The sequence below is a fragment of the Papio anubis genome, chromosome 11, assembly GCF_008728515.1.
Source record: "Papio anubis isolate 15944 chromosome 11, Panubis1.0, whole genome shotgun sequence".
Lineage (NCBI taxonomy): Eukaryota > Metazoa > Chordata > Mammalia > Primates > Cercopithecidae > Papio > Papio anubis.
Window position 1 is genome coordinate 11195094 of NC_044986.1, and position 24881 is coordinate 11219974.

The 24881-nt window shown below is 48.3% G+C and overlaps 1 protein-coding gene across 25 annotated transcripts in view; it reads right to left on the minus strand.

The window, feature by feature from the left end:
• TACC2 (transforming acidic coiled-coil containing protein 2) overlaps nucleotides 1-24881 on the minus strand; it is a 255604-nt gene that overhangs the window by 159913 nt on the left and 70810 nt on the right. For all 25 annotated transcript variants that reach the window (XM_021943769.2, XM_021943767.2, XM_021943764.2 and 22 more), the window contains 2 exons: nucleotides 5561-10867; nucleotides 4933-5046 (listed from right to left, as the gene is read on the minus strand). In XM_021943769.2, the coding sequence (XP_021799461.2) occupies nucleotides 4933-5046; nucleotides 5561-10867 (5421 nt within the window). The remainder of the gene's footprint in view (nucleotides 1-4932; nucleotides 5047-5560; nucleotides 10868-24881) is intronic.

The following is a 24881-nucleotide window of genomic DNA, read 5'->3' on the forward strand; positions in this document are numbered from 1 at the left end:
CACTTTTCAACCCAATTGCCCTTCCACATTCAGCCTAGGTTTACACAAAGACCCTAAGCATCTGGGAACAATTTAATTCTCTTAAAATCCACTAATACTTGAAAATACCTTTCCAACCATTTCCTTAAATGGAAAAAAGAGAGAGAGAGAGAGAGAAAGAAAGACTCCTTTTAAATACATATTCAGCAACAACAAGCTTGGTGATATCCAAGATTAATCCAGAACTACATGTCTGAACATTAGTGCTATATAACCAAAATGCCAAATTCTAGACTTCCCACTAACAGGGAAGATAGTTGTATCTGTACATAGGTGAAATTGATTCAAGCACCTTCTGCAGAACAACCTGAAACTAACATGAGGCTGTCTCTAAGTCTCAGGCTCTTCCACAGGGAGGATCATACAATGTACAGAAATGCACAGCCAGTCTCTGTACGTTCCATTCTATACATTTCTGTACATTGTGAGTCCCTGCTTCTCAGAGTGAGAAGAGTGCCTGCTTCTCAGAGTGTGGGACACACAGACCCCCATGGGTATGAGGTAGGGCTGGAGGTAGGCAAAGCCATGGGATATCCATGCCACATCCATTAGCAATGCCAATTTGACTTCATAAGATGGATAATAAAGCACTAAACAAATTTATGCTATCTTCCTGGACATGTATATGAGATTGGGTTATCAAACTAGCCTGTCACCAAAATAGAAAAACACACATTTCTTAGGCTGATACGTGGTATCAGCCCTATTCAAATAGGTAGAATCTTCAAAATTCAATCCACAGAAGCATATCACCAGACAACTAGCAAGATAATAGAAAACCTGGTTTTGCTTTGCTTTGTTCTTCTGGAGGTAACTTGAAACAGTATTTTGATGGTGAAATACAATATAACACGGTACACAAAGATACTCAAGAGTGTTACAATGAAACACAATCTCAAAATTTTAACTTGTAGCAGATCACTCTGGGCTGTGCAGTAGGAGGTATGAAAGAATTCACTCTCCTCAGCCATTGAAATATTTTAGCAGAGAAAGAATTCAACACTGGGAAAGAAAGACAGCCAGGTTGAAGTTTCAACCTCAGGAGAACAGAACGAGATCCCAAAATCATCTCCACACTGAAGAGAGATATAATCATGCAGGTCGCTGCACCAGAAATGACCATCACAAAACAACAGGCAATCTAACACCCACTGGGCACCAGAACGGGCATGCTCTGGCACTTGAATCAAGGATCTCATTTAACCCTCATGGCAATTCTTCGAGGCAGGTACAACTGTTGTCATCCCCATTCTACAGACGAACAAACTGAGGTTAGGTATGTAATTAGTAAGGAGCAGAGCTGGGATGTGAATTCAGAGACCTGTCCCTGAAATTCATCGCCACCACAGCTTCTGGCAGTGTCCACCGAAGTCTGGCCACCCAGCCTCCCCCAGACCGCTGCTGACTGTCACCATCAAAGACAACACCTGCCCTTCCCAGGAAGTACAGCCCCTGGCCTGGCAGGACTTCCTCCAAGACCTGTCCAGGTCCACGGACACGGCTTCCTCATGGTGGATGGGTTCACAAGCACGAAGTTCAGAGCTTCCGCCTCAAGAGAAAGAAGCATTCCCAACCTGGCAGGCTGGATGAGAGAGTCCAGTCTGAATTTTTTCCAAAAACTCTCAACCAATGTTAGGAAGCCTTTTCCCCAAGAGCCCAAAGTACAGGGAAGGGCAATTTTTTACAACCCCATTTCCTTCAAAGACCAAGGAAAAGCAGCTTCTGGAGGCAAATGATCCAAATAGAATGTGAGCCAGGTATTCAAAAGCCACATATGACATTTTTTAAATTTTGGGAGCCACATTAGAAAAACAGAAAAAAAGAAATAAGTGAAGTTAATTTTAGCCCAATAGATATTTTAGCCCAATAGATCCAAAATATTATTGTTTTGCGTATAATTAACATATTCAAAATTACTAGTGATGTATTTTCTTTTTTTCATCCTAATTTTCAACATTGGGTATGTATTTTACACTTACAGCACATCTCCATCCACACGTAGCCAGGAGCTACTATACTAGACCGAGCAGCTCTAGAGAGTACAAAAGTCTCAGCAGGAACAAAGTGAACTGGACACCATCAGAACCTAAATTTCCACTGCTGTTAACACCATAATCAGTCACGCAACTTCAGCCATGAAGATCTGTTTCTAGGCTGGGTATGGTGGCTCACGCCTGTAATCACAGCACTTTGGGAGGTGGAGGCAGGAAGATTGCTTGAGCCCAGAGTTCAAGACTAGGCTGAGCACCATGGTGAAACTCCATCTCTACAAAAAATTAAAAATAAGCTGAGCATGGTGGCACACACCTGTAGTCCCAGCTACTAGGGAGGCTGAAGTGGGAGGATCCTGGGGTGGTCGAGGCTGCATTGAGCAGAGATTGTGCCACTGCACTCCAACCTGTGTGATAGAGTGAGACCCTGTCTCAAAATAAATAAATACGTGAATAAATAATTTTTTTAAGGATTTGTTTTTAAAGAGTTTTGACAGCACTAAAAACGTTAAAGAGTGTTTTGGTGGCACTGAAAATCTGCTAAAATGAAAATATAGGCCGGGCGCGGTGGCTCAAGCCTGTAATCCTAGCACTTTGGGAGGCCGAGACGGGCGGATCACAAAGTCAGGAGATCGAGACCATCCTGACTAACACGGTGAAACCCCGTCTCTACTAAAAAATACAAAAAACTAGCCGGGCGAGGTGGTGGGTGCCTGTAGTCCCAGCTACACGGGAGGCTGAGGCAGGAGAATGGCGTGAACCCGGGAGGTGGGGCTTGCAGTGAGCGGAGATCCGGCCACTGCACTCCAGCCCGGGCGACAGAGCGAGACTCCGTCTCAAAAAAAAAAAAAAAGAAAAGAAAATATACTAAAATACGAAATAATAATTGGTAGGTATTCTGGTTGTGAATTTTTCTCCATCTACTTTTCGTTTTTTTTTGAGACTGAGTGTCACTCTGTCGCCCAGGCTGGAGTGCAGTGGCGCGATCTGGGCTCACTGCAAGCCCCGCCTCCCGGGTTCACGCCATTCTCCTGCATCAGCCTCCCGAGTAGCTGGGACTACAGGTGCCTGCCACCACACTCAGCTAATTTTTTGTATTTTTTAGTAGAGATGGGGTTTCACCGTGTTAGCCAGGATGGTCTCAATCTCCTGACCTCGTGATTCGCCCACCTCGGCCTCCCAAAGTGCTGGGATTACAGGCGTGAGCCACCTCGCCCGGCCCTTCTCTATCTACTTTTCTATACCTCACAAGTATTCTGGAAAAAAATGATAATTTATAATACTACTTTATAAATTTTAATTGTACAATTTAAAGTAATTAAAACAATGAGTACAATATTTATTGTACTGCTATATGTCTGGCCCTGCGTTCTCCAAGAAGGTGCTAACATGTCTAAGGACTCTGAAAAAGAAGGCCCTGATATGGTCATTTTTGGGGTGGGGAAGACTTTTCTAAGCTAGACAGATATTTCTCCTGCCCCTGAACTGGGAATATAAAAAATACATAACAGCAAAGGCTGCAGGAAATTGTACCCTAAGTCAGTAGCAGAAAAGGGTGTCAAATGCAGATTAAACTGGCATCTGTTTGGCCAGCACACGCCCACGTCCACATTGGCTCGGAGCTATGAGAGTCACTACTGACAGGCAGCAGAGGCAGCTGGGTGTCAGTGGAAGTGTTCAGACTCGAAAAACAGGTGATCGTGCATTCTTTCCGAATGTGCAAAATATGAATCGGATCATTTATAAAATGCCTGCAGCTGTTTGGTAGGGTACACAGGTACTAATCTAAAGTCTGATTCCACCCTACTCATACACACAAGTGTATAGGCGTGTGTATGTGTGTGCACACACAGCACCAGAACAGCCAAAGGCCTAGGGAGGCGGCAAGCTTGTTCACTGTGTGTCTGTGTACGTGCACAGTATCTCCAGCTCCCCAAAAGGATGAAACTTTGAGCAGCGGTTTCTGCACAACACTAGGTGGCATTTCCCGTAGAAAAGAACAGGCAGGCACACTGCAAGTGCGAAGGTCACTTGTTCATGGTTACATTTACACTCCTTGCATCTCGAGATCTCCTGGAGTGTGACTGCTGTTGGTGAGCCATTCCTGCTTCGCAGACGAAATCAGCATTGAACCCATTTGCATCAAGACGTAATGACCTAGATGAGCGGGTGCCTAGAGATGATGCAGCGGGTATGGGGCTGGGGTATGATATCTAGGGGCTGTAGGGTTTCTTTCTGTGGGGATGAAAATAACCTGAAATTGATTGTAACCACGGTTACACACTGTGAATATACTACGAGCCATTGAATTGTATGAGTGAATTATATGGTATGTGAATTGCATCTCAATAAAGAGTCTTTTCTTTTTTGAGACAGGGTCTCTGTCACCCAGGGTGGAGTGCAGTGGCACAAACACGGGTCACTGCACCTTCACCTTCTGTGCTCAAATGATCAATCCTCCCAACTCAGCCTCCCAAGTAACTAGGACTATAGGTACATGCCACTGTGCCCGGCTAATCTTTGTATTTTTTCTAGAGATGGGGTTTCACCAAATTGCCCAGGTTGGTCTCAAACTCCTGAGTTCAAGTGATCTTCCTGCCTTGGCCTCCCAAAGTGTTGGGATTACAGGCGTGAGCCACCGTGCCCAGACTGACTTTTTAAATGTAAGGTAATCAATTAAACTCAAGTATGAAAGCAACTCATTCAATCCCTTTTCCAACAACGGAGCTTTTAGTCATCCCAGGTACTGCTGTACCTGTACATAAAATGGGAATGGCCATTTGCTTCTTTCTTATGTAAGAACTTGTGCTGTATAAGGACTACTCTCCTTTACAAAACATCCAGTGTGTCTACATCTAAGGAAGCCACCATGGCCTTCCAAAGACCAATATCTTTCACTGACCTTTCTGTTCCTTCTGCACCTCTGGTCTCATCTGAAGTAACTTTATCCAAGACTCTTGGAGCATCCTTCTTAGGAACCGAAAGTAAGATGGATGGGCCAGGCCTGGGGCTCTCTCTGGGAAAATGAAAGAAAGCAATTGATAGGATATTGTAGATAGCAGGGCATTTCTCCCCATGTCCTACTGAAAAAGCAGATCTCCCAATTAAAGTTTTAAGTGGCTACTACAAAAAAAATCCCTCGGATAAAGGACCCCCTGCCTAAATAAATCCAGATTCAAAAGCAGATGTATCTGGACTCCAGAAAAACATATGACTGACTATAACCTATCACCTAATAGTGCACAGCCAGTCAGTAAACAGTTGATACTTTTCCAGTGGTTTAAGTTAGATGAATTAAGGAACACAAGAAAAGGAACATAGTCAACAACTCCCAGCCTCCAACCATGGTTCTCATATTTTTCAGAGCCTCAGGACATCCAGAGGGGGTAAGCAGGTTCATTTAGCAATAGATATGGAAAACTCAGCTTTTAGAAAACAACTCGCCTATGCGACTGACTTCTAAACATCAGGCTGGGAATCACCTTTGAAACTGACCACACATTCCCGTGGGAATTTTTCCATTTAAGTACCTGTCAGCGTGGAGCTCTTCTGGAGCCAAATGTTGCAGCTTTGGGTCACGAGTTTCATCAGGTTCTGGAGGTGAGGAGACGCGCACCTTCCCGTCCCCAGCTGGAACGGGGCACTCAGGCCCTGGCTGCTCCTCAGCCTGCTGGGGCCTGGCTGGGTTGTCCCCATGAAGGGCAGCTGTACCCTCCATCTCCTGAGCCTTGTCAGAGCAGGCTGCGTCCTGACAGCTTCCTGGCAGTGCCAAGCTTCCTGGCAGTGCCAAGTCATCAGCCACAATGGAGAACGCCCTCGTAGTACCTGCTTCAGGCAGGTCCCCGGACGCACATGCCTGTGTCTCAGCTGTGCTCAGGGTGATGTCACCCTCTGCTTCCCGAGCAGCGCCTGCCACCTTGCCAGGCTCCAGGGGAGTGTCTGCCACTTCTCCAGTTGGTGGTGCAGGGATGCTCTGGTTGCCCAGGGCATTTTGCATTTCCAAAATGCCAGCAGTGACTCCGGGCCTCCTTTCACCCCCGAGCGTGTCAAGGGTCCTGGGCTCACTGTTGGCCTCAGGCACAGTCGAAACCTCCCCCTGGGGAGAAGGGGCTTCCAGGGCACAGGTGGACCTTGGCACATGTCCTGGAACCCCTGTGTGAGCAAAGTCCCCGGGACCACCTTCTCCGTGTGGACTGTCGCAGGCAGATGTTTCCTGGTGCTGCTTTCCAGAAGGAATTCTGTCTTGGGCCACGGCCTCTTCTCCATGGCTATGGGGAGCCACCTGGAAGGCCGCGGCTCTCTCCACAGGGAGCTCCTGAGTAGCTGCTGGTGAAGGAAGACCTGAAGCTAATTCCTGCCTGCTCCTCTCTGGCTGTGAGTGAGCCTGGCCTTCCAGGCCTGGCCAGGCTGCCCAAGGTCCCTCTGGCTTCTCATCTTCCCTCAGTGTGGGTGGGACACCTGCCATCTCCTTCCCCACACCGGCACCTGGCAAGTTCTGCTCCCAGGTCAGCCCTGCTGGACCCAGAAGCTTGTCTGAAGCTGGATCCTGCAGAGCCTGACGGGAAATCTCAGCCTCTCCAGCCAACTCTTGCTTCTTCTCCACCTGGAGTCGAGCAGGAGGTGCAGGGAGAGGGGTGACATCCACTCCTGGAGGCCCATCTAGAAGCTTCTCTGGGCCCAATGGCCTGGTGAGGTCTTTACCCACTGCACTCATCCCAGCTCCTGCCTTTTCTCCAGGTTTGGTCACAGCTCCGAGCACAGGCTTCTCGAAGATCTTGGCAATGTGCTCCCTGAAGTCTGGGAAGCCAACGAGGGTGGCGATTTGCTCGGAGCTTGTGTCCACACCACCTGATGTGCCCTGCCTTGGGTCCTGGGAAGGCTCTCCCATCCTCTCCATGCTGCCCTCTGTCTCTCCTGCTGCATCACCTACCAAGCTCTCCTCGCTGGCCTTGGCACCTGCACCCAGAGCTGTTGCTGCTTTCTCTTCCCCTGTTGCCTGCTTGCCCTTGGCCGGAAGTGGCATCCGGTCCAGGCATGGCATGGAGTCCACAGGTCCCTCAGTGGTTCTGGCTTTGGGGCTGCCACTGCTGGCTTGCACTGCAGAGATTTCCCCACCTTCAGCTCCTGGTTGCAAGAGGGGGGCGAGGGAGCCAGCAGACAGCTTCAAGGAGACAGCATTTTCCAAGGCAAGCGGGGGCTCCCCTACAGGACAGGGGCTTTCGCCAGGAGCTCTGGGGCCTGCAGAGGAAACAGCTTTCTCTCCACTGTCTTCTGCTCCTTTCTGGGCAGCACTGTCGATATGCAGGTAAGGGGTGTCCGGAGCAGCCACTTCTGGTGGCCCAGACAGCAGGAACTCCTTTGGGTCTGGGACAGCCTGGTGTGTAGAAATATCCACGGTGCTCCTGGGAATCTCATCCAGCTCTCTGGCTAGCAGCAAGGCATCCTGGCAGCTGGCCGTGGGCTGCTCAGCTTGGCAGGGCTCACGTAGGGCAGAGGTAGAAGTTTCCTCCCCGGAGGTAAGGTAGTGCTCAGTCTGAAGGAAGCCACCTCTCAAAGTAGCTTCTCCGGGTTTCTCTGGAGCCTGCTGCTTTCCTGAGTCTCCTGCATTGGCGCTGCCACCAGTCTCAGCAGTCCCCGCTTCACCACCTTGCTCCCCAGCTGATGGGAAACTTGCAAGCAGCTCTGGGGCCTCTGCATCCCAAGTGGTCGGGCACTCCATTTTCTGCTGCGGGGCCGGCACTGGTTGCTGCCTGTCTTCCTGGGTTTCATCACATCCCTCTGTCTCTGGGGCATCCTGGGTGGGTGTGACTCCGGGACTGGCGGCCACCAGGGCTGGCAGGCAGGGAACTGCATCCAGGAGAGCTACTGAGTCAGGCTGACAAGGTGGGGCCTCCCCTGTGTTTCCACTTGCCACCTCCCTCTTACTCAAGCCCCAGAGTGAGGAACAACCATCAGCTGCTTCAGAAGCTCCTGCATCCCTTTGACATGCTTCTTCATGCTGGCGGCCTTCTTCCAAGGCATCGGTCAATGCCTGTTGAGACTTGTTTGGCCCCTGCCCAGTGCAGCAAGTTTCCTTTCTGCTCAAGTTCCCTGCAAGAGAAAAGTCTTTTAAGACATCTGCTGCTGGAGGTGAGACCCTTGAGGACTGACCATCACCATATGCTCCCTCTGGCCGCTTCTCCCCTAGTACAGGCAACTTCTGTCTCATTGGTGCTGACAATTCTGAATCTTCTGTTGGAGAAGTCTCCCAAAGCGTATCAGTGGGGGATGAAGTTGGAGTATCAGACAGGGTGCCTTTGGGGAGTCCACTTTGAAGTTCCGATCCCAAAGCCTGCTCCTGTCCTCCATGAGTGGGCAAGTTCATATCTTCCTGAGGTTCCACAGGTACATGGATTTGGGAAGAATCTGCTCCCTGGTCCTTAAAACCTGGATGGCTTGGAGAAGTCTCCTTCCCATTTTCAGGTGGCTGGGCCTGCTCCTTGAGCACGTCAGAGATTGATGCCTCTGGGTCTGCCTGGGATGGCTGGAGATGCTTCTCAGAAGATAGTAGGGGCCATTCAGATGCAGCTCCTCTTATCCAGCCTTCCCTGTGGCAGGACGGGATTCCCTGCTGATCTTGGTCCAGGATGAGCGCCGTGAGTCCCAAGTCTGCTGCCAAGTTCTCCCCCTTGGGGGGATGTGGCACCCCAGCATGAAATTTCTGTTTCGATGCATCACACCCCGGCCCATGGGGTTGATCTGGGGATGTCAGCAAGCCCTCCCCATCACAGCTGCCCATCTTCCTTATTTCCAATGTGCTCTCACCTTCCGGGGCTTTGGGTGCAACCTCTGCAACAGGAGTTGGCAGAAAACCTGATTTTTCTGGTTCTAAAGTCAGGAAAGGCTCCATTCTTCCCAATCCTTCCCTGTTCTGAAGGGTGGCAGGACATTTGGGCTGTAATCCTGACCCCTCCCAGATGGCTCCTTCGGGAACAGTGGGCTCACCAGCTCCATCTGGCACAGGGGGCAGAACAGGGTCCTCCTCACCCAGCTTGTGTGATAGGCCAGATGCATCGGCCTCTGCTGTCTGGGAGTGGGGCCCGTCCGTGTGCCCAGCACCCCCCTTTCTGGGTGTCTGTGCTGAGTGTGAGCTGGGATGGTCTCTGCTCTCTGCATCACTGCTTGGCTTTGAAAGCTCATCTTTGCCTACTTCTGGATCACACTTGCTGCTGAAAGCCTCAGAGTCCTCTCCTTGCAGGTTCCCTGGGTCTCCACCGTCAGGCGGCTCTGGGGCTTCCTCCTTTCCTCCAGGGCTGTCACCAGGTGATCTGCTTCCTTCCTTAGCCACGGCTGGGCTTGTGGCATCTTCATGGGCCTTGGCTCCATCCCTTGGCCCCAGTGGCCCTCTGGCACTTTCACTTGGTGCATTGGGAAGAGGAGGGGGTGGTACTCCTTGTTGGACTGCATGGCTTTGCTCCATGTTCGAGTGTTCTCCCCTTTCCTGGGGTAATGGGGCAGGAACCTCTCCAGGGCTCCCTTCTGGATGCTCTCCCTTGCTTCCAAGATCTGATGCTTGCCTCTCCAGTCCCACCAACCCTGCATCCACCACCTCTTTGGCTGCATCTGCAGAAACTGGCATCCCGGCCTTGGAAACTGATTCCCTGGACAGTGATCCAGGTCCTTCTATGGCAATAGGAATCTGAGCAGCTGGGAGTGAAGCGAGGCTTGAAGCTGGATGTGCTTCCTCAGTCAGAGTGAGCAGGGAGGGTTCAGGGTTCACAAGCAAACCCCCTTCAGGTCGGCCACCTGCTGCCACACAGACAACTTGACCGGGCTCGGTTCCTTGCATCCCTATCTGTGGGTGACCCTGAACATCACTGGTGTCCAAAGCCTCTTTCCCAGAGCCCCCAGCCCCTGGCACCAGGGCAGGACTTGGCGAGCCCCGGGGCAACTCTGTGTGTGGCAGATGTGCTCCCACTGGCTGCTGGCAGCTCTCCTGGGAAGTGGCATTCACTTCTGCTTCTGGGACAGCCCCTGAATTGCTCCTAGGGAGATGGCAGGCCCTGAGGAATTCCAAGTCATCTGTTAAATACTGAGGTGGCACCTCCCCTTGGCCTGTTACTCTGTCTGAGGCTGTTGGGGCTGGATCTTGTGGGATCAGGGCCTCGGGTTTTAGCGGGGACTTCTCCAAGACAGTTGAGCTTTCTGTGCCCAGCTGGGCTGCAGCAGGGGCCTCAGGGGCCACTTGCACAGAAGCCACCCCCTGCCTGGACTCTGCGGGGGGGAAGCCACCTGCAACCTCTTTCCCCTGGGACTCTAAACCACCAGGCTGGTCCCCCTCTCCACACAGGTCCCCCTCTCCACACAGCAGTGCCTTCACTGGCTCTGTGAGGGGTACTGGTGACATTCCAGGTGACTGGTCAGTGCCACTGGAGAAGGAGAAGGAGGATTTCTGTCTCTCTTCCTTCGGTTCTCTCTCTCTTCCAGCACTGGGGATGGCAGCAACCTCTTGGTCTTGAGTAGAGCTGTCCCTCTCAGCGGGAAATGCTGCCGTGACCTCCCCCGGGGCATTTGGGGCAGGTTCCCTCCTGGGGGACTGAGTCTGAGGACCATCTTCAGGTGTCGCCGCTGGACTTGCCAAGCAACCTTCTGGGGGACACTCGGCAAAGGGCATGGAGGACGAGGGGTGCTCTCGCTCCTGGGGTGGTGGTGGGCTGGACAGTAAAGAACCTTCTGGCCCCCTGGCTCTCTGTGGGTCCTTCCTTGGTTCAGTCACCTCTGGGGACACAAGGCATGGATCCAGGCTGGCAGAACTCTCAGAAGCAGTGCAGAAGCCTCCAAGCCCAACGCTGCCAACCCTGAAAACATTTAATGTTTCATTGGTTATTATGGATGCCAAGGACAGAGCCACACTGCAGGCAGGTCACCCCCCACCATCCCCACAAAAGGCCACCAAGTGCCCAGACCACAGACACAGCATCTTCATGCAGCTCATTCCTCTCTGTGAGAGCCCCCTGTACCCCTCCCACAACCATTATGCATGCCCTTGTTTCCCCCAAAAACCACTGCAGGGCATCTCAGACACAGTGTGGACCTTCCATGCTGGTCAGCAGTGAATACAGAAATGTGGCAACTCATTTATAATAGTCTAAAATGCGGGAAACCCAAAAAGGTTTTGTTTGTTTGTTTGTTGAAGACAGGATCTTGCTCTGTCACCCAGGCTGAGGTACAGCAGCACAACGACAGCTCACTGCAGCTTCAGCCTCCTCGGCTCAAGCAATCCTTCCACCTCAACCTCCCAAGTAGCTGGGACCACAGGTGTGCACCACCACGCCCAGCTAATTTTTAAATTTTTGTAGAGATTGGTTCTCGCTATGTTGCCCAGGCTGGTCTCAAACTCAAGCAATCTTCCCACCTCAGCCTTCCAAAGTGCGGGGATGATGGTCGTGAGCCACCGTGCTGACAACCCAGAAAGTTGTTAATAAGAGTAAATCATAATAGGGATTTGAACCAGTCCTGCGAAGATTATAGGCCGGTCCCCAGCACCCCTGGGGATCCTTAGATGTTCAGGAAAAAGCACAAGTCAGCAAAGCCAGGCTTTGAAATAAAGAGCGATTCCTGGTAATAGTTAACTTGATTCTTCACATTTAACAGGTGGGACAGTGACAGGCATAACCCAAAAATCATTTCTATTTGGCTATGGAATTTCTGCACATGACCTATGTATAACTCTTGGGAGCTGAATCACCTTCATACCCATGTTTGTCTTAACTTGAACACATTTATCTGGGTAATGTGTGGGGAAAAAAATGAAACTCAGGGAACTTGGGGGAACTTGACTCCAAATTTTGGACTTGCTACACAGAACTAACTATCCAGTTATTATAAAATGGCTTATTACTGCTGTATTTGGACTCTATTTGGACTATGTTGCTCAATTCTACACAGTTTTAATGCTGTGCTTTTTTTTTTTTTTCCCCGAGACAAGTCTCACTCTGTCGCCCAGGCTCGAGTGCAGTGGCGCGATCTCGGCTCACTGCAAGCTCCGCCTCCCGGGTTCACGCCATTCTCCTGCCTCAGCCTCCCGAGTAGCTGGGACTACAGACACTAGCCACCATGCCCAGCCAATTTTTTTTTTTTTTGTAGTTTTAGTAGAGATGGGGTTTCACCGTGTTAGCCAGGATGGTCTGGATCTCCTGACTTTGTGATCTGCCCGCCTTGGCCTCCCAAAGTGCTGGGATTACAGGCATGAGCCACCGCACCCGGCCAATGCTGTGCATTTTTTAATTTTAAAAATAATATGTGGCCAACACAAAGTTTGGAAAATGTAGAAAAAAAATAAGAAAAAATACTGCTACATGCTTGCCACTTTCAGAGTTCTAGTGAATTTCCTGATTTTTCCTACACAATTGTTTGGGGATATAATTCTTGTTATTTTTATATAATTGTGATGCTATATACTTGTTATGATTATATATATTCTAGTAACAAGAGAAATTCCTCAAGACAAAGTTAACAGAAGTATGGTTTTTCTAAAGCTTTTACCATTTTCTTTAAAGTTATTATAGGGGAAATATCAAAGGGAAATTTAGGGAATCTTTTTGTAACTGTTTGTTACATGCACACATATTCACACACACATAAGCCCACAGTGTTCTGGATGGGGCTAGTGGAAAGAGTCTCCTCTCAATGTCCACTACCAAAATTCCAGTTTTCCACACCAGGCAGTGCACATGCATCCATACAGGAGGGATGCATACAGTGAGGTGGTGAGATGCATTCTTGTTAAATTTTTAAAATATGTGCTATGAACTGAATTGTGCCCCCATTGAAATCCATATGTTGAAGCCTTAACCCCCAATGTGACTGTATTTGGAGATAGGCACTTTAAGGAGGCAATTGGGGTTAAGTGAAGTTATAGTAGTGAGACCCTAATCTGATAGCACTGGTGTCCTTTATTAGAAGAGGAAGAGGCTTGGCCGGGCGCGGTGGCTCAAGCCTGTAATCCCAGCACTTTGGGAGGCCGAGACGGGCGGATCACAAGGTCAGGAGATCGAGACCATCCTGGCTAACCCGGTGAAACCCCGTCTCTACTAAAAAATACAAAAAACTAGCCGGGTGAGGTGGCGGGCGCCTGTAGTCCCAGCTACTCTGGAGGCTGAGGCAGGAGAATGGCGTGAACCCGGGAGGCGGAGCTTGCAGTGAGCTGAGATCCGGCCACTGCACTCCAGCCTGGGCGACAGAGCCAGACTCCGTCTCAAAAAAAAAAAAAAAAAAAAAAAAAAAGAAGAGGAAGAGGCCAAGTGTGTGGCTCACACCTGTAATCCCAATGCTTTGGGAGGCTGAGGCAGGCAAACTGCTTGAGCTCAGGAGTTCAAGACCAGCCTGGGCAACATGGTGAAACCCCATCTCTAAAAAGAAATATAAAAATTAACTGGGCATGGTGGTGCACAGCTGTAGTCCCAGCTACTCAGGAGGCTGAGGTGGGAGGATCACTTGAGCACCGGAGGTTGAGGCTGCAGTGAGCTGAGAACATGTCGCTGCACTCCAGCCTGGGCAACAGAGTGAGACTCTGTCTCAAAACAAACAAACAAAAAAAAAAAAGGAAAGGAAGAGACAGCAGGAATACACACACATAAAGGAAAAGCTACGTGAGAACACCAAGAGCAGGTGTCTTCTGCAAGCTAGGAAGAAAAGTCTTACCAGAAACCAACTCCACCAGCACCCTGACCAGGACTTCCAGCCTCCAGAACCAGGAGAATATACATTTCTGTTGTTTAAGTCACTCAGGCTGTGGTGTTCTCTTATGACAGCCCAAGCAGACTAATACCATAGACAGGTGGGTATTTACTGTCCTATCCTTTCAACATTTTTGAGGTTTCGATTTTTCTAAAATAAAAAGTTGGGAAAATAATAACGGATGAAATTCACTAGGCCTCAGTGCTTTGTGTGGACTATCTCATTTAGCCCTGCCAACAGCTGTGCAAGGTGGGTAACACCCTCGCCACTTGCAGATGAGAACCCTGGAGAACAGAGGCTAAGCATGGATCTCAACGTGGACATCTGATTCCACTGGCCACAATCTTCTTACTCACTCTGCTATGCAGAATAAATAAAAACTTCCAAGGAAGGCAAGAGCCTCTTCCCCCAGCCCCATTCCAGCCTCTCTGTCCTGCCCCTCACCTCTGAAGTACATGCGCTGTCATTTGACATCCCTGAAGGAGGTGTGTACACAGCACCACCCCTGCCCTCATCTTTATCTAATGGCTGTTCCTGCACATGGGACATGGGGATGGTACCTGAGGACCCAAAAGAGAGCTGGCTACTGTCTCAACCAGATTTGCATTTTCTGACCCAAAAGAAGCTGACTAGTTCAAAGAAGAGAAAACTCAGAGGGTAAATGATATAAAACCCTCCAATTCACAAATGGTCACGGAGGACACACGTGCCCATGGAGAGCCCTGGCCCAAGCGGGCTGACATCTGGAAAACTACTTGGGGTTTGGGTAAAGTGTCTTGGCCCGGCTTTCTGGAAAGCACCAGGTCCAGAACGAAACCCAATGTCTCCCCAGCCAACGACTTTGCCTCCTCCCCCCCCCCCCCTTGCTCCTCCTCCTCCCCCTCCCTTTGCTGCTCAGCATCTGAACCTGGCAATTTTCCTTGTAACAAGCACTTTACATTTCATTATGTCCCACCCACTAACTGAAGTCAAACAGTTTAGTATGTGATAAGATTAATGGTGTGTAATTCAGAAATGAAGTGCTCCTATTTATATCGGCTTTATCAAGTGGGAAATAAACGAAGCCACTTTCTTGTCCATGCCTCTGACAGGAACTGCCTACTTAGGAGAGTATGTGGCTTCCCTTCAGGCTGGCTGAAGTCATTACCATCTGGGACAAGATGATAAATTCTATTTTGGCATCTTGCAAACTTGTGCGGTCTTATCAGGGAGCAACCAGGAACAAATTTTCCATGGAGTATGGGATACACAACAACTCCTCCCAAATAAGAACCCAGACATTGGTTTATGTAGCATAAGCCGGGCACTAGCAATCGCTTTGATTACCCATCAGAAGTAATTTTCAAAGCCAGATTAAAGCTGCTCACCAGGAGCAGATTTGCCTAAGGGCAGGAAAAATTCTAAGAACTGATCTGTTGAGGGCTCTGCGTTAATTGAAGCTTACATAACATTCTTTTATGCTTCAAGATTGAGTTGAAATGTGTGGATAGAGGCTTTGCTCAGAATCCACAGGCCAGCACCCTGGGGACTGGGCAGCCAGCACCCTGAATGAAGCCTTTCACCCTGCAGGGGCACTGCCTCTGTGTGGAAGTCAGGGAGGGCCCAGGGACTACAGCCTCCGTCGCAGACCAGATGTTCACAGTACAGTGAAGGGAGAGGCATGGGCAGCAGCTGGCAGGGAGTCATCTGCCACAACCAAGGTCTGAGCAGATGATGGGGACACAGATGGGTTCTTAAATGCATAGTTCTGGAAACATACACGCGTGCAATGCTTAAGGGGAGGAAGGAGGCCAGCTGCAGAAAACACAAACATGGCCCTTGCACGACCAGGCTTTCAGGAACTGGCAAAACCATAAAGATGGAGAGTTCCCATGTATTAAACACTGACTCAGGCCAGACCCTGCCAGGGCCTTTTTTTTTTTTTGGAGACCGAGTCTTGCTCTGTCACCCAGGCTGGAGTGCAGTGGCACAATCTCAGCTCACTGCAACCTCCACCTCCTGAGTTCAAACAATTCTCCTGCCTCAGTCTCCCAAGTAGCTGGGACTACAGGCATGCACCACCATGCCCGGCAAACTTTTGTATTTTTAGCAGAGATGGAGTTTCACCATATTGGCCAGGCTGGTCTGTAACTCCTGACCTCAGGTGATCTGCCCGCCTCGGCCTCCCAAAGTGTTAGGATTATAGGCATGAGCCACTGCGCCTGGCCTGGGCACTTTTCAGTTACTATTGCATTTAATCCACACAACAGCCTGGTAGAGGGGTGGCCCCATTGCATACACAAGGACATTTTCCCGAAGAAGTTCAAGACAGGACCCAAGGTCAAAGAGCCATTGATGCAAAGCAAGATCGAGCCCTGTGGCACTGCCTCCTGTTGCCCTGTACTGGCTACCTGCACCAGCCTCTCACCCGAACAGGAGCAGCAGCCCCTTCCTCCCATCCTCTCTGGCCCCCTTCATTCTGTTCTGCCAGCTGCGGCCAGAGCAACCGCTTAGAAATCAAAGTCTACTCCTGTCACCCCACTGTGGCTTCGCTTTGCTCTCGGTTGTGGCCCCAACCTCCCTTTCCTGCCTCATCCCGCAAGACGCTCCCCAGCCATGCATCTGCCTGGAGCCTGCAGCCCTCTGCTCCCCACCAGGTCGCAGCTCCACTCTTTGCTTCTCAGGGCAGCCTCCCTGGCCTGGGCTCCCAGATCAGTTTCTTTCACAGGCCCACCTAGCGCTAGCCACGGTTGCCATCGCTGTGGTTGGTGACTGTTTTACTGGAGTGTAATGCAGGTCAGCTCTAGTCTCCTTTCAATATCATATCCCTGGTGCCTGGCATATAGCAAACAATAAAATGGTGTTGAATATATGAATGTACAAGTGAATGCAAGGATGGATGGATAGTAGGATGGACAGATACAACTGAACCCAAATCAAGGATACTGAATATACAGAGATGCTCCCAAATCATGGTGGTTTCACTAGAAGATTATGAACATTCTTTTTTTTTTTTTTGAGACAGAGTCTCGCTCTGTCACCCAGGCTGGAGTGCAGTGGTGCAATCTCTGCTCACTGCAACCTCCGCCTCCTGGGTTCAGGCAATTCTTGTGTCTCAGCCTCCCGAGTGGCTGGAATTACAGGCTCGTGCCACCATGCCCAGCTAATTTTCATATTTTTAGTAGAGATAGGGTTTTGTTATGTTGGCCAGGCTGGTCTCGAACTCCTGAGCTCAAGTGATCCATCCACCTTGGCCTCCCTTAGTGCTCGGATTATAGACATGAATGAGCCACAGGGCCCAGCCCAGATCATGAACATTCTTTTCTTCCATCAAGCGTAGCATTTCAGTAATTCATTAGTCTAAACCTCTCATTTCACAAATGAGGAAACTGACGTCTAGAAAAGGCAAAGTATTTTTTTTAATATGTCTGTGAAACAAAGTTAAGGCAGCACTTCTCAACCACATACCTCTATGCTCACTGGTAGGTCTAGTGTGTCAGGGCATGCACTGCAAGTAATTTGTGACTAATTATAAAGTACTAAAGCCTGTGAATGATTTGTTATTTTCATAAATTACTATAATTCAAAAGATTAGAAGATTTCCTAACATAACATCATCACTGTCACTCGTTGCATTCCGGTGTACTTTCTGGAAAAGGAAAGCCGAGGTAGAATGAAAGTCAGTGGGTTAGTGCAATGGACTGAATGACTGTTTTCCCCTTCAAACTCCTCTTGAAACTTAATCCCCAAACTTAATGGTGTTGAAAGGTGGGGGCCTTTAAGAGGTGAAGGTGATTGGGTTGTGAAGGCCCTGCCCTCACGAACGGGTTAATCCATTCATGGATTACTGGGTTATCATGGTGGCTTTATGCGAAGAGGAAGGGAGACTTGAGCTAGGATGCTCATTTCTTTTACCAGTGATGTCCTGCGCCACCTCATAACTCTACAGAAGCCCTACCAGCAAGAAGGCCCTCACCAGGAGCAGCCCCTTGCCCTTGGACTTCTCAGCCTCTATAACTGTAAGAAATCAATGTCAGGCACGGTGGCTCACACCTGTAATCCCACCACTTTGGGAGGCCGAGGTGGACGGACCACCTGAGGTCAGGAGTTCAAGACCAGCCTGGCCAACATGGTAAAACCCTGTCTCCACTAAAAATACAAAAATACAAAAATTGTGGCGGCAGGCGCCTGTAATCCCAGCTACTTGGGAGGCTGAGGCAGGAGGATTGCTTGAACCCAGGAGGCGGAGGCTGCCATGAACTGACATCATGCTACTGCACTCCAGCCTTGGGCAACAGAGCAAGACCCTGTCTCAACAACAAAAAAAAGGAATCAACTATTTTTCTTTATAAATGCTCCAGCTTCAGGTATTCTGCAATAAGCAACAGAACACAGACTAAGACTGACGAGCCTCTGAGAACTGCTAACCCAAATAAATGTTAACAGATGCAACAACTATGTGGAGATGAGGGGATTCGAGGACTGAAAGGTGATCCCCAATTCCCCACATTCCTGCCTGGGTCCTCAAATTAGAGACTTTCCCAACACTTCTGAGCTCTCAGTGAAGTATGATGCTGCTGCCATATTCTTTGCCCCCTTATGGTCATATCCATTGGAGGAGACTTCTCCAAGTGGTGATATGGGGAGAGCCAGCCCCCGTGAGGCCAGTTTCCCCATGGGTGGGGGTAAGGTGTTCGAGGTCGTTGAGATGAGCTACCCCAATGCAGCCCTTTCTCCTCTCGCAGCCATTTGCCACATGACGAGCTCACTGGGGCCAGACTTCCCCATCCTTCACGGCACCTGCACTGATGCAGCCTGGGACTTGGTGGGGGAGGGTGGTTCAGGCGGCAGTATGAGGATTCCAGTTTTGGCATCCTGCAGCCTAACCTTGCCGTTGATACCATTGACTTTCTTTCTTTTTTTTTTTTTTCTTTTTTGCAGCAATATTTATTGTGAAGAGCAAAAGAACAAATCTTCCACAGCGTGGAAGGGGACCTGAGCGGGTTGCCCTATAAGGTGGACTTTCTTATCTTTCTCAGACTGTGGCATCTATTTCATAATTAAGAGTATGGTGGAAAGGGTTGTGATTAATTAGCTCCCCAAACCCTAGCAACATTTAGGATGTCAGAAGTGCTTTATTTTCTCACACATTCTGAGGGCTTGTCAAGATCTGAATTGGCCCACGGGCCATGATGTGCGAATGACTTCTTCAGGAGAAGGCAGGCTGAGACCGTGCCCAAAGCAAGGAAATGAAACTCCAGAAGGTTTTCAGTCCTACCTGACATGAAATCAGAATAAAACCAGTTAATTCAGAGACCATGTAGATCTTCACAGTGATACAGCTAAGCTTCTGTGGTCACCCGGTCAATTCACTATCTTTATTCCTGTCCTCGGCTTTGCATATTTGTCTCTCCATCAATCATAAGTCTAGTAGGCAAGGTGCTGTGTGGTTGTGAATGGTCAGAATTCTCTCCAGCACTCTATTCCCTTTATTTGACCAACTCCCAACTTTCTCTTTTTTCCCTTTTCCATCCCAAGCTGAAAAGACTGCTTAAGAAAGTCTCCTCAAGAATTTCAGTGATTGAGCCAACTCAGATAAATCATTCTGCATCGATTATTAATGACTAATGAAAGTTACATAGGATATGCCCTCCATAGTTTACAACTCTATGCAGGGTTTTTAAAAACTAAACTCAGTGCTTCTCATAATATGATTGCTAGATGTGTAAGAATGAAGCTTCCTAGGCCGGGCACGGTGGATCACGCCTGTCATCCCAGCACTTTGGGAGGCCAAGGCAGGCAGATCACCTGAGGTCAGGAGTTCAAGACAGCCTGGTCAACATGGTAAAACTCCGTCTCTACTAAAAATGCAAAAATTAGCTGGGCATGGTGGTAGGCACCTGTAGTCCCAGCTACTTGGGAGGCTGAGGCACAAGAATCGCTTGAACTTGGGAGGCAGAGGTTGCCGTGAGCCAAGATCGCGCCACTGCATTCCAGCCTGGGCAACAGAGAGAGACACTCCATCTCAAAAAAAAAAAAAAAAGAGGCCAGGCACGGTGGCTCACGCCTGTAATCCAGCACTTTGGGAGGCCGAGGCAGGTGGATCACGAGGTCCGGAGATCGAGACCATCCTGGCTAACATGATGAAACCCTGTCTCTACTAAAAAATACAAAAAATTAGCTACACGTGGTGGCGGGTGCCTGTAGTCCCAGCTATTCGGGAGGCTGAGGCAGGAGAATGGTGTGAACCCAGGAGGCGGAGCTTGCAGTGAGCCAAGATCACGTCACTGCACTCCAGCCCGGGCGACAGAGCGAGACCCTATCTCAAAAAAAAAAAAAAAAGAATGACGCTTCCTCTGTCGAAAGAATGCAGGAAGCGCTAGGTGAAGTGTGGTTAAACAAGCTTTTCTACTGCAGGACTTCTCAGAGCCTTTGAGAAACCATTGTGCCTTGTGAGTCAACAAGAAAATACATACACATTGTTTCCCAAATTTGTTTCTTGGAAACCTTCCTTTGCCTTTTTCTCAGTAGAGCTTTCAGTAGGATGATGGGCCACAGAACACACTGTGGAAAGCACAGCCTTACATCAAAAGAAGAATTGGTAAGGACATTTCAGATGCCCTTGAGAGGACGACACAGATAGTTTTCAAAACACACTGTTCACCTCTCACCTCTCCCCTCTCCCAGGTAGAATCTGCTTGTGTCAACTAGGAAGATGTAAACTGCTCTTTTGTGTCTCAGAGCAAGGCCAATTCAGGTCTCTGAACACACAGAGTTCTCAAACCTTCCCAAGGTAGGATGTCTCCTTCCCCCGTCCATGGTGGGACCCCCTGCTCCCCTTCCTGGGGCTGCATGCTACTCTCCAGGCCCTGTGTACAGACACTCAGTACCTGCCATGGCCTCTTGATTTGTTTATTTGTTTCCCACTAGGATCCCCCCAAGGTTAGAGTGAGCTCATCTCACTCTATAAAATATATAAAATATACATTTTTTAAAATATACATATTTTATTATTTATTTATTTTGAGACAGAGTCTGTCACCCAGGCTGGAGTGCAATGGCATGATCTTGGCTCACTGCAGCCTCTGCCTCCTGGGTTCAAGCGATTCTCCTGCCTCAGTCTCCCTAGCAGCTGGGACTACAGGCCCGTGCCACCATGCCTGGCTAATTTTTTGTATTTTTAGTAGAGACAGGGTTTCACCATGTTGGCCAGGATGGTCTCAATCTCCTGACCTCATGATCCGCCTGCCTCGGCCTCCCAAAGTACTGGGATTACAGGGGTGAGCCACCACGCCTGGCCCTCATTTATATTTTTGTGTCTTAGTCTAGCACTGGTGTATGCTCTGTTGAATGAGTGACCGAATGATGGCATACATAAATAAGTGAAGAAATACATTTTTTAAAACTGACAGTTATATTGCCATGATAACTGCTCACATAGGTTGACACCTGCACTGTGGGAGGCGTCACCTATTTCAGACTTTGGAAAAGGAATTTATATTCTAAGTGATCCACGCAGAAGAAAGAATTCTCATGTTAATAGGAGAGAAAAACTGCCATGTCTTAACAGTGATAACGTAGTATTCCACAGAGAAAGACACCTCCTCAGAAACTTCTTTACAACCCTAGTATACTGTGTCTACTCCACGCACACGGTTCCAACTTGTCCAAACAACGCTCCCCACACAGAAGCCTGGAAGCCCACTGACCCCAGCAGGACAGACAGACTTAGCTTCGTATTTTTAACCCGGTTTTATCTTCGCTGTGCTCATTCTTCAATAGAAAACAAACAAACAAAAAATCAAGTATGTGATGCTTGAGCAATCCAGGCAATAGATGACAGAAAGATATGTGTAGGTTCTAAAGAGTTACTGGGGAGCTGGGCATGGTGGCTCATGCCTGTAATCCTAGCACTTTGGGAGGCCGAGGCGGGCGGATCACAAGATCAGGAGACCGAAATCATCCTGGTTAACAAAAATACAAAAATTAGCCGGGCGTGGTGGTGGGCGCCTGTAGTCGCAGCTACTCGGGAGGCTGAGGCAGGAGAATGGCATGAACTTGGGAGGCGGAGCTTGCCGTGAGCCGAGATCACGCCACTGCACTCCAGCCTGGGAGACAGAGCAAGACTCCATCTCAAAAAAAAAAAAAAGGTTATTGAGGAGATCAACATATGTATGGGGGTATGGATTAAATCCCAAAGTATCCTACCCAAGTCATATGAACTTGGGTAGCTCATATGAAGCCTCATATGAGCTTCTATATGACTTCAAGGTCAGGTGCCATTCCATTCCTGAGAATCCATTATCCAGCATAGTGTGGGGATGGGGACAGGCAACTGAATTTCAAAGAAAATTCAAAAACTATCTTTTAACCAATTTTTTTCAGCAACCCTCTCCTGGGGTCCTAAAAGTCAGCAGAGTGACCCCATTTCATGATTCCCAGACTGGCTGCTGGAAGGGGCTGCTGCTGAGCTGTTGACACCAGCACTCCCCAGAGCCAGCATGAACCTGGCTTTCACATCTGTCTGCTGTCCTTCAAATGTGTCTAGATAAAGTCATGCCAACGACGTTCTGATATAATAATTTCTGATCATTCAGACTTTTCTTAATGATCAAATACCAAAAATAAAACTACTGTCCCATTAGAGAAAATATCTGTTTTTATTCACAATAAAGATCTTTAAAACTCGAATAAGCCCAAATCAAGGGATTTGGTAGAATATTTACCTGAGTATAAACATTTTCTTAATTTTAATTAAGCCCTTGCTAGTGCTTCATAGAAAAATGCAAATGAGGGTTCTGCTTGTATAGCTAGATTTTGGTGGTGTTTTTATATGTTATTTTGACAGCATGAGGATATTTTGAACAACAAAGAGTGGTAAATGTATTTTTGTTATATCCCTTCTTTTTTTTTTTTTTTGTTTGAGACGGAGTTTTGCTCTTGTTACCCAGGCTAGAGTGCAATGGCAAGATCTCAGCTCACTGCAACCTCCGCGTCCCGGGTTCAACCAATTCTCCTGCCTCAGCCTCCCAAGTAGCTGAGATTACAGGCATGTGCCAACATGCCCAGCTAATTTTGTATCTTTAGTAGAAATGGAGTTTCTCCATGTTGGTCAGGCTGGTCTCGAACTCCCGACCCCAGGTGATCCACTCATCTTGGCCTCCAAAGTGCTGGGATTATGGGCGTGAGCCACCGGGCCTGTAAGATGTTTACATATGCGTATCAAGGCACAGCACTTTTCCTTAAACTTCTGTCACAGAGATCTTTATTCATATGTCTTACTGCTGACCTTCTCCCTACGATGATCCTATTATCCTGTCACTTCCTTTTTTCTAAGATGGTAAAGATAATGATCAATAAATACTGAGGGAACTCAGAGATTGGTGCCGGCGTGGGTCCTCTGTATGCTGAGCGCCGGTCCCCTGGGCCCACTTTTTCTTTCTCTATACTTTGTCTCTGTGTCTCATTTCTTTTCTCAAGTCTCTCGTTCCACCTAACGAGAAACACCCACAGGTGTGGAGCGGCAGGCCCCCCCTTCACACACCTGGCTAATTTTCTTCTTCTTTGTAGAGACAGGGTTTTGCCATGTTTCCCAGGCTGGTCTCAAACTCCTGAGCTCAAGCAATCAGCCCACCTCAGTCTCCCAAAGTGCTAGGATTATAGGCATGAGCCACCATGCCCAGTCTATATCCCTTCTTGATAAGACTCCTAGCGTTAATTAAAATCATTTTCCTGCCACAGTAAACATTGTACAAAACAGGGCACATAGTGGAAATGTCTCTTGATGACTGAAAATCTTTCAGAGAATTTGGGGCATTCTCTGACCCATATGTTGCCACCGATGTTACCTGTCTCAGACAGAGCTCATATGTCCTGAGCTCAAAAATGTGATGAAGGGTTTCTTTTTAGAATAAATCCTGACTGCCAGTCTATTTTGTTGAGATTGTCTCTCTGTAATCCCATTAATCTAAATGGGGGAAAAAAGTGGATGAGTCAACATTACTGGGCGCCAAGCTGGCTCAATGTCAAAGACATAAAGATCATCCAGCTTCCTTCCCAGCACTAACACAGCTGCAGTGACAAGTTTGGGAAGATTAACCACTGTCAAAGTTGGCATTTGAGGTCACAGCAAGACACAGGGGAGACTGCAAGTGTCAGTGATACAAGGAACTCTTGAAGGGAGAAGAGAAACAACTTCGCCTGCGGCATCTTATCTCTTGCTCTTTTTTTCTAGAAGGGTCTCCCTGCCTCTTCCAAAATAAATGCCAGGTGTTTTGCTGCATTCTCATTTAAAACCCAAGAAAGGAACTTGATATGGTGGCTTTTCAATGTTTTCAGAGAGCCTAGGTTGGAAAATGTCATATGAGGAATTATTAACTACAAGAAGGGTTGGACAAATGGAGGATTAGCTACTAAGGAAGGCAGAGGAAAGGAGGAGCAGGAACCTGGAGATAGAAGAAAACAATGGGGGCGGGGTGCGGTGGCTCACACCTGTAATCCCATCACTTTCGGAGGCCAAGGCAGGCGGATCCGTAAACCCGGGAGGCGGAGCTTGCAGTGAGCTGAGATCCGGCCACTGCACTCCAGCCTGGGTGACAGAGCTAGACTCCATCTCAAAAAAAAAAAAAAAATAGAACATTTTTAATGTTATATCTTGAAGTTCACTAATCTTTTTCTCTGCGGTGTCTAACCTGTCATTCATTTCACCCAGTGGGTTTTTTATTTTAGACATCATAGTTTTCATTTCTAGAAGTTTGATTTGGGTCTTTTTTACATCTTCCCTCTGTGCTTAACTTACTCGGTCTTCCCTCTAGCTTCCTGAACATATGAAATATGTTATAATTCTGGAAAAAGTCCTTTTGTACTAATTCTATTATCTGTGTAATTTCTGCGTTCAAGACAAATTATGTTTTTTTTTTTTTTTTTTTTTTTTTCCGTTGTGGGTCACACTTCCCTGCTTGCAGGCTAGACACTGTGGACTTTAAGCTTTTTGGGTTCTGGATATTTTCATATGCCTATAAATATTATTGAACTTTGCTCTGAGATGCAGTTAAGTTATTTGGAACAGCTTAATCCTTTGCATCTCACTTCGTTAGATGGAATGAGAGCAGTGTTAAGGTGAGGATTAATCTTCCCCAGTACTGAGGCAAAACC